Genomic DNA, 10,057 nt, shown 5'->3' with positions numbered 1-10,057 from the left:
CTATTTCCTCATCAGTGGGTTGTATTTGAGGCTCTACATGATCATCCATAGGGATCACATGATCCACTGTTGGATGGACAACCACGCTACTCTGAATGAATGCGGCGGGAATCATAATCCGCTCTTCCTCAAACGCAATGTTTCTTAAATTTGTGCTCCCACTATCTTCATTATTATCAATAAACCTAGCATTCGCGGTCTCAATGACTCTCATGGATTAGGATGGACAATAGAATCTGAATCCTTTGGATCTTTCTGGGTATCCAATAAAGAATTGACTAACCATTATAGGGTCTAGATTTCTTTTATGTAGGTTATATGGTTTGACTTCTGCAGGACAACCTCATACATGAAAGTATCATAAAATAGGCTATCGCCCTTTCCACAATTCATATGGAATTTTCATTATAGCCTTACTTGGTACTCTATTTAGGATATGACAGGTGTTTTCAATGCATCACCCCACAAAGTTCTGGCAAAGTTGAATTACTAATCATAAACCGCACCATGTCCTTTAGGGTATGATTACACATTTCCGCTACACCATTTTGCTATGGGGTACTAGGCATGGTATACTGGGCGACGATGCCACAATCTTATAGATATCTAGCAAATAGCCCTAGATTACGCCCAAATTTGTCATACCTTCCGTAATACTCACTAACATGGTCAAATCTGATGACTTTGATCTTTCTATCGAGGTGATTCTTGACTTCAACCTTATAGATATTATATGTATCCAGGGCATTTGATTTCTCATTAATAAGGTGTAAGTACCTATAACGAGAGTAGTCATCTATGAAAGTATTAAAATACTTCTGCCCATTCCAAGATGTTGTAGGGAATGATCTGCAGATGTTTATATGAATCACCCATTCCATTATGCATGTATTAACATTTGCTTAATTTGAGCCTTTAATCAAATGACCCAGAATGATGATGGGCCAAAATCATCAAATTCTGTCAAGAACCTGGGGTATCATCGTGATTCTTCCTTTGGGCGAAATTACGACATACATAAGGCTCTATTGAACATGAAGTTGACCAATGCTAGTGAAATAAATTTAAGACATTCATCACCTTTGGGCAAAATGAATCTTTCAAATTTATATCACCATCATTAATCACTTCTCCCCGCTCATATCCTGCAAAGCGATGATACTTCTTTATTCTAACCACCACCCGCTATGGATACAAATGCAACTAAATGCAATCCTATAATGGAAGTTCATTGAATTCCACATATTGAAGTATGAAAGAAGAGATTTTCACTAATTGATGTCACTTTGGTGCATAAAACAACCAGCTCCAATCCCCACTCCCATATTCAAGAATTCCTACATGATCCTGCTCACAACATACCATTATGTAAAAGTTCCAATTTGGCTCAAAATACGGTTGATGTTGACCGCCCATAGGCTCAAAAGATTCTAAAGTGATGGTTGGAGTAAATTCTTAATGGTCAAATACTTAATATCAGCCTCAAACACATGGGTAAAGGGCCTATTTTAAGTTGATCAAAACTAAATAATGAATAACCATCTTTACTTAATTACATGGGTCATCTATAAAGTATAACACACCAACCATCAATTTATTCTATATAGGTTTTATTTGTACTAAAAATGGCCCAAGTATATCTTATTTAAATGGTTAATATCAACATCCATGGGCTTCGAGCCTAAAAATTCGAAATATGCCCTCAAAGATCCAAAGAAAGAGAGCCCTTTGACATTAAGTACTTTGTTGGGGCTCGGGATCTGCATGAAATGGGCCTAAAGCCTGGCCATCTGATTGCAAAATAGGCCCAACATTGGGCCTGGATCAGCCTTAGAAGGGCTCACACTCCTAACCAAAATAGGCCCAAGGATTGGACCTATTGGATAGGCCCGACGGCCCAATAGACAGGTCCAACCCTGCTCCCCAACTTCCAAAACAAGAAACGGTATCCAAAAAAAACCTTCATACAACCTGCATGACAGGCTGAAACCATAGTCGCACCCTTCCTCGTCCGTGCGTTAACACCCATTTCTCCCACCATCCACCGACCAAACGCCAAAATCGATGCCTTCACCATGCACCAGCCTCGACCGAGCTCTCCATTGCCAATTTTGAAACTTTATATGACTGCAATGGGGTCGTCATTGCCGACATCGACAATCATCGATTGGGAGATGGATTTCTGCCATTAATGGTAGTTGTCGAACTTGGCGTTGGAGGTGGAGAGGGAGAATGGGATGAGGGTGGGTGGTTGTCCCTTTTGTTGACGTCGGAATCCATAGTGGTAGAAGGGGTTTTCCCTAAAGGTGATGGCTACCGTTGGAAAGCGGGTGACACAGTGGTGGCTGTCATGGTGAAAACGAGTTTCTCCGCTATCGCTGTCAGCCATGGCTGTCAGCAGCAATAAACAGGGCCACCACTAGAGCTTTGTATCTGATGAGCAGAGGTGGGTAAATCTTGACTGCCGACACTGGCAAACAAATCTAAATGGGTTGAGGTCTGCTGCAATCTCTAATTGTAGTCAGCAATGGCTGGCCGATAGGAAAACGGATTGGCTACTCCGCTAGCCAATGGCTAGTGGTCTGTGCTCTGTGGACCCAAACACGATGTATGTGTCTCATCCATGCAGTCCGTCCATTTTTTCGGATAATTTTATGGTATTAACCCAAAATTGAGGTAGATCAAAATCTCAAATGGGCAACACAGTGTGTTGATTGAACTCTCACCATTAAAAACTTCTCAAGGCTACAAAATTTGTGGATAAAGCTGATATTTGTTTTTTGCCTTCATCATATCCTCGTGACTTAATCTACATGTTAGATGTCAAATAAACATTACAGTGGGCCCAGGAGGTTTTTAATGGTAGACCACCGACTTAATCTACATGTTAGATGTCAAATAAACATTACAGTGGGCCCAGGAGGTTTTTAATGGTAGACCACCAATCAATGATTTTGATATGCCTCATTTATAGAATAAATTATTAAAATGATGTGGATGAATGGTGTGGATAAAACACACAGATCATGGTCGGGCCCACATAGCACTGACCACTAGCCACCTGGATAATGGCAACGTCACTAGCCAAATCGCATCCGGCTGGCTGAGGGTGCAGACACTACAAGAAAGTAGGCCTTTAGCCTCAATTTTTTAGCCTCGGTTCAAAAAAAGGAGGCTAAATGCGGTTTTTAGCCTCGGTTGTAAAGGAACTGAGGTTAAAAATTCATTTTTTGCCTCGGTTGGTGAGAAACTGAGTCCAAAAGTATCCCCTTTTGCCTCGGTTGGTGAGTAACTGAGGCTAAAAGTTTGCCCTTTTGCCTCGGTTGTTGAGAACTGAGGCCAAAAGTCTGCACTTTTACCTCGGTTAGTGAGAAACTGAGGCCAAAAGTATGCCCTTTTGCCTCGGTTGTTGAGAACTGAGGCCAAAAGTCTGCCCTTTTGCCTCAGTTATTGAGAACTGAGACCAAAAGTCTACCTTTTTACCTTGGTTATTGAGAACTGAGGCCAAAAGTCTGCCCTTTTGCCTCAGTTGGTGAGAATCTAAGGCCAAAAGTCTGCCCTTTTGCCTCGATTGGTGAGAAACTGAGGCCAAAAGTCTGCCCTTTTGCCTCGGTTGGTAAACAACTGAGCCTAAAAGTTTGCCCTTTTTGCCTCGGTTGGTAAGAAACTGAGGCCAAAAGTCTGCCCTTTTGCCTCGGTTGTTGAAAACTGAGGCCAAAAGTCTGCCCTTTTGCCTCGGTTGGTGAGCAATTGAGGCCAAAAGTCTGCCCTTTTGCCTCAGTTGTTGAAAACTGGGGCCAAAAGTCTGCCCTTTTGCCTTGGTTGCTGAGCAATTGAGGTCAGAAGTCTGCCCTTTTGCCTTAGTTGTTGAGAACTAAGTCCAAAAGTCTGCCCTTTTACCTCGGTTGTTGAGAATTGAGGCCAAAAGTCTGCCCTTTTGCCTTGGTTAGTGAGCAACTGAGGTTAAAAGTCTATCATTTTGCCTCGGTTGTTGAAAATTGAGGCTAAAAGTATGCCCTTTTGCCTCGGTTGGTGAGCAACTGAGGCTAAAAGTTTGCCCTTTTGCCTCAGTTGGTGAGCAACTGAGGCCAAAAGTCTGCCATTTTGCCTCGGTTAGTGAGCAATTGAGGCCAAAAGTCTGCCTTTTTGCCTCGATTGGTGAGTAACTGAGGCCAAAAGTCTGCCCTTTTGCTTCTGTTGGTGAGCAACCGAGGCTAAAAGTCTACCATCTAAACCACAGTTATCAATCACAACATCTTAGATATTTTTAGGAAGTAGTCAATCCACCGTAGCATGCACTGGATCAACATTTAGATTTTATTCAAGTGGGCCCCACTTGTCAGATATGGAAACGCGAGTATAATCTATAGATCGATGATCGGATAGTGTTTTCAACCCCCATCTAACGGCAACTATAAAACCGATTCCTCCACGAAGCCCACCCCATTCCCATTAGCTTCTGTGAATTCACTTTCCTTTCTCGGAAGAGAGAGAAAAAATGGGGGAAAATCCACGCTAGGGATACCCTCCAGAAACCCTAACCCTAGCTCTCCATCTAGGGCTTGAAATCTTTATTAGCGGTGCTGAAATCTCTCCTTCAAGAGGATTTTCGTATTCGATTGGGTGCCTGGATTTACGAGAAATCCTTCCTCATCCCAGATCGTTTCAAAGCTCTCTGATCGTTCGATACATCGGATTTCGTCCCGGAGAAATTCGATCTGCAAGCTCGGTCGTATCGGTTCGCTAAGCAATCTGCCGATGCTCGACGTCATATAGGATTTGATTTCTCATCTAGTGGCCTTGTCGTCATCGAGTTATGGTATTCGGATCCTAAAAGGCTGTGATTTTCTCATTGGAGGCTTCATCTTCGTCAGATCGTGGCAGATTCCTCCTTTTTGAAGGTTTTTGATTGAATCAGTTTGAGAAGCAGACATTCAAAGCACTAATCTTGTTTGATCTCTTATCAATTTGGAGCGATTGTGTACTGGATGTTCGACGAAATGGGATTTGAGGCTTTTGAATTGTGATGCGTACCAGATGTTCAATGAAATGCCAAAGGGAGACATGCATGGGATGTGTACTGGATGTTCAACGAAATGGGACTTGAGGCTTTTGAATTGTGATGCGTACTAGATGCTCAATGAAATGCCAAAGGGAGACATGCATGGGATGTGTACTGGATGTTCAACGAAATGGGATTTGAGGCTTTTGAATTGTGCTGCGTACCCGATGTTCAATGAAATGCCAAAGGGAGACATTCATGCCAAATGTTTGATATGATAACTCATAGAAACTTTGTATTTTCTTGTTGTTTGTACTCCATGTGATTCTAACTCCATACCAAGGAAAGAACAATTAGCATGTTATTTTTTAGTGGTATTAGACATTTTAATTGTGACCTTGCTTTGCATCATCTAATGCTTTTATTTACTGTTTAGTGCAGTGATATGTGTGCTCAACATGGCAAAGTAGGCATTTTCAATAACGATGGGAAAAACTGATGCAGGCTAATGCAGGGGGTTCTGGCATAGTTGATGTAAGCTGAAGCAGGGGGTTCTAGCATAGGATGAAAATTGGATGGTAGGTAATTCGCTTCTATTTGTTTTCTTAAAAATCTGTGTGAATTTTCTACTCATGAGATTTTTTCTACCTGAAAGAAAGGGAGTTTGTAATGCAGGGACAAGTGGTTAATTGTCCTGCATCAGTTTGGAATTTAGTTCTGTCAATCAGTTTGTTGTTTTCTGGTCAGATAGGTGATGGATTTTAATTGAGCAGAAGATAGAGTTCTAGATGAAGGTCTTAAGTCGAACCAGAAGATGGAGTGAAATAAAATTATATGATAAACACTTTAGATGAAGCAGAGCAGCTTGCTGAACGTTCAATCTGGAAAGAATTGGTCCGAACTATTAAGTTGTCAAAATTCAAAATTGGCTAAAACTTAATTTGTAGTCTAACATCGATGTTCTGAACACATCTTAATGGTTCAGATTGTGATTTTGATCAAAGGATCATAAAGATTTGATCACCCCTCCCCCTCCAAACAGAAAGACGAGGACAAAAAAATCATCAGCCCAGTAGCTGTATCTGTTTGTGTCAGTTGTGGCTCACAATAAAACCCTTATTTAGAAGCTTACTGGTTTTGCATTGATTGCTTGCCAAAATGTATAAGCTAAAAAAAAAAGTTCTCAAATATTCTTTTGCAGGGAAGGCATTGTCATGGAGAGCTGGAGAATCTACACCAGGCTATGTCATGGTAATTAAAAGCATACATATTCTTCCCATGTTTATCTTAGGTTGACATTAATTACTTTGCTATTAACACACATGTAGATTGGAGTAATACCTTGGTTAGTATTGACGGCATGAGTGAGCAAGTTCCTTTAACCAGCCTGGAGTTGAATAAGGCTCCTTTAACCTCCTTGAAGAGATTTTGTTTATTTCTTCATTTTGGTGGGTATGGTGGCTTTATTATTATTATTTATTAAATCAACTTGGTGAACTTTCACCAATTCAACAGTAGCCTTGATAATTTCATACGGCTTCTAGAATTTTTATATTTGTAACATCAACAAAAAAAAAAATTCCCCTACTAGAAAGTATTTAATTCAAGCATATTGTAGGAATCTTGCCATTGCAAACATATTGGTTGGATCTTCTTGTAATGTTCCAAAATTTATTCCTTTGATGAATAAGAACATGCATTAGCGGAACTCATCATCTATTTTTCTGTCCATTGGTTTTTTCTATCTCATGATAAGCAGGTCTTAAATATGCTTTGCTGCTGGGTCGAAGATCCAAATTCTGAGGCATGCAAGTTGCACCTGCCAAGGATTTTTGACTATTTGTGGCTTGCAGAAGATGACATGAAAATGCAGGTCAGGAAATAAAATAAACCACCTTTACTTTTATGTAGTGGCATTTTGTCTTTGCTTTTATCCAGTGTCAATTGAATCTGGGTTTCTCACAGGTGTTCAAAATCTAAAACCATTTATAGTTCAGTGCATAAGTGGTCATCGGCATAATTTATTTATTTATTTTTTCTGGAGGACATTTGATTCAAAACTCACTTATTGATTGTGGTTAACTGCAGGGTTATAATGGCAGTCAATTATGGGACACTGCTTTCACTGTTCAGGCAATAATCTCAACTAGCTTTCTTGAGGAATTTGGTCCAACTCTTAAGAAAGTGCATGAGTACATAAAGAATTCGCAGGTTTCATTATATTACCTTGGGAGTAGTAGTTTTCTACACTCTCTCTCTCTCTCTCTCTCTCTCTCTCTTAGTAAATTTTTTAAAATCAAGTTGTTTTCGGATATCTTGACCGTGGTCCCCCCCCACTTTTTCCTATGACCTGTTCCACTTTGTTTTTGAAGGTTTTGGAAGACTGCACTGGTGATCTTAGTTTCTGGTATTGTCACGTTTCTAAAGGTGCATGGCCTTTCTCAACTAGAGATCATGGATGGTCCATATCAGATTGCACTGCAGAAGGTTTAAAGGTAATTATACACACTCTTGGGTATCTGATTGATTAAGTGCAGGCTTCACATTTCTAAAGGTGCATGGCCTTTCTGCTTGTGCAGGCTTCACTCTTGTTGTCGCAGATTCCATCAAAAACTGTTGGTGAACCAATCGATGCAAACAGATTGTACGACGCGGTGAATGTCATTCTTTGACTACATGTCTCTCTCTCTCTCTCTCTCACACACACACACACAAACACACACACAAACACACACACACACACACACACACACACACACACACACACACACACCCACCCACCCACAGAAGCAAACTAATCCGTTAGGATTGTCCCATTGGGGTGATTTTTGGGTGTGGCCCATCCAGCATTGGAATCATCAGATCAACCGTGTGGATCACCAAATGTCAGGGCCATCCTCAGGTCGTGTATCATGTAGTTCCTTGCCAAGATGTTTTACTGATGAAAGCTAGTTAATACCATGGATTGTTTAAATATTTTAAGTTTTTCAATTATCTCCTTACTTTCAAAGCTATTTTAATTCTACACAGGTTTAAATGTTTAATTCCATGCATTGCTTAAATGTTTTAAGTTTATTTCATTGTCGCCTTACTTTCAAAGCTATTTTAATTCGACACAGGTTTAAATGTTTTAAGTTTTAGTTTCAGCATGGAGATCTATATAGGAAGAAATGAGAGTGATTTTCAGTTGTTTGATGAGTACGAATCAATTTTTCAATTGCTGAGAGCTCAATTCTTCTGTATTTGTTTTTAAAATGTGGGTTCTAAATGGGTTGTAGGAATTCGGATGCCAAGAAGACATGATGTTCTGTGGTGTGTTTGATGGCCATGGCCCTTGGGGACACTATGTAGCAAAAAGGGTCAGAGAATCACTGCCATCATCTCTGCTTTGCAATTGGCAGGAGACTCTTGCTATGAGCTCAATTACATCAGAATTCCTTTTGGAATCTAATAAAATGCTTAATTGATTTGACATTTGGAAGGAATCCTATTTGAGAACTTATTGAAATGAGTGATTCACTTGGGCAAATGAATCATAACCTTGAAGGTTTGAAGAGTGATCTGAATGAAGTTACTAAGGGTAGGGATTGCCTTGATTCTGAGGTACTTGTCTTGAAAGAGCAGCTAGAAATAACACAAGCTGTTGCTGAAGAAAATGAAGCAATTGCTACAGAAGCTCGACAGGTGTTTGCTGATTCTTTTTATCATTACCTTATTTTTGATTTTTTTCCCCTACTTGTGTCATGTTTGATTCTCAATGTTTTCCCTTTCGATCTCAGATGGCTGAGGCAAGGAAGAACTATGCCGAAGAGGAGGAGGAGGTGAAGCTGTTAGAGAAGTCTGTGGAAGAGCTAGAATATACCGTAAATGTATTGGAAAACAGGGTCAGCTCATCAATGGTTACTAGGATATATTCGGAACGTTTCCTGCATTAGCTTTAATTCACTTAATAGTTTTCTTAAGTAGCTTTTACTTTCCATTTCTTTTAGGGGGAGCTTGTCAAAGGGGAGGCTGAAAGGCAACGGTTGCAGAGAGAGGAGCTAAAAGGGGACCCTACTGAAACAGTTCATGTGGAAGGCTATGTGGTAGTTCATGTGTAATTGTATTTTGTTTTGAAAACTTTAAATAGACCATTAATTGTTTTGTTGATATTGTGCTGATTGTTGTCTTGATGAATGTTAAATGGATGAAATTGCATAGGTTCAATCATTTATTGATTATGATATTTTTTGCTTTGGATGATAGAGAAATGAGGTCAAAAACCGAATTTAGCCTCGGTTGATGCCAAAAGAGGTTAAATCCATCTTTAGTCTCGGTTTTGCCTCGGTTACATAAACTGAGACTACAACTCCCGTGGCTAAAGGCTTTAGCCTCGGTTATTGAGAACTGAGGTTAAAAATAGTTTTAGCTTCGGTTGGAGGCAACTAAGGCTAAATTTGGATTTAGTCTCAGTTGGAAACAATGGAGGCTAAATTTTGATTTAGCCACATTTCGAGAAAACTGAAGCTAAAAAGATTCTTTTAGCCTCACTTGAAGAACCGAGGCTATAAAAGTCATTTTAGCCTCGGTTGCTAAAACTGAGGCTAAAGCCTTTAGCCACGGGGGTTTCAACCTCGGTTTGAATAAATGAGGCAAAATTGAGGCTAAAGGTTTTAGCCTCAGTTTTTAACCTTTTTAGCCACGGTTTTGAACCGAGGCTAAAGCTCCCTTTTCTTGTAGTGAGAAGCAGATTGGTCGGTGTGCCATGTACCAACGATCTAGCTGGTGTGTTGATGTCAGCAAATATTGTAGGTCCTGTCATAAAGTAAGTGTTATATCCGAACTGTCCATCCACATGGTGAGCTCCTCGTGAGGCTTGAACCAAAAAATAAGCCAGATGTAAAGATCAAGTGAACCATACTTAAAAAAACAGTGTGGGATTGAACGACTACCATTGAAACCCTTTTGGAGTTAGAGAAGTTTTGGATCAATATAATATTTGTTCTTCCTCTTCATCTAAGTCTTTTTGACTTTATGAACAGATTGGATGGAAAATAAATGTTATGGTGGGCCCCG

The 10,057-nt window shown here is 40.1% G+C and overlaps 1 protein-coding gene across 5 annotated transcripts; it reads left to right on the top strand.

Annotated features, from left to right (window-relative positions):
- Positions 1-4,452: 4,452 nt before the first annotated feature.
- LOC131219035 (kinesin-like protein KIN-12D) lies at positions 4,453-9,151 on the top strand. Of its 5 annotated transcripts, XR_009157973.1 has the most exons (10): positions 4,453-5,297; positions 5,439-5,580; positions 6,204-6,253; positions 6,762-6,875; positions 7,091-7,213; positions 7,375-7,497; positions 7,582-7,680; positions 8,281-8,686; positions 8,782-8,886; positions 8,992-9,151. XR_009157973.1 is itself a non-coding variant. In XM_058214001.1 (7 exons), exons 5-7 carry the CDS (start codon positions 8,510-8,512, stop codon positions 9,100-9,102), a joined length of 393 nt encoding a protein of 130 aa, XP_058069984.1. In that variant the 5' UTR covers positions 4,453-5,297; positions 5,439-5,580; positions 6,204-6,253; positions 6,762-6,875; positions 8,281-8,509; the 3' UTR covers positions 9,103-9,151. The 5 variants fall into 5 exon arrangements, 1 of the variants encoding a protein (XP_058069984.1); XR_009157974.1 differs by lacking the exon at positions 6,762-6,875 and having other exon boundaries at positions 5,507-5,580; XR_009157972.1 differs by lacking the exon at positions 6,762-6,875 and having other exon boundaries at positions 5,444-5,580.
- The last annotated feature ends 906 nt before the right edge of the window (positions 9,152-10,057 follow it).

Source organism: Magnolia sinica, chromosome 11 (genome assembly GCF_029962835.1).
Source record: "Magnolia sinica isolate HGM2019 chromosome 11, MsV1, whole genome shotgun sequence".
Classification (NCBI taxonomy): domain Eukaryota; kingdom Viridiplantae; phylum Streptophyta; class Magnoliopsida; order Magnoliales; family Magnoliaceae; genus Magnolia; species Magnolia sinica.
Note: the sequence above shows the minus strand (reverse complement) of the source record. Positions and strands in the feature narration are given on the sequence as shown.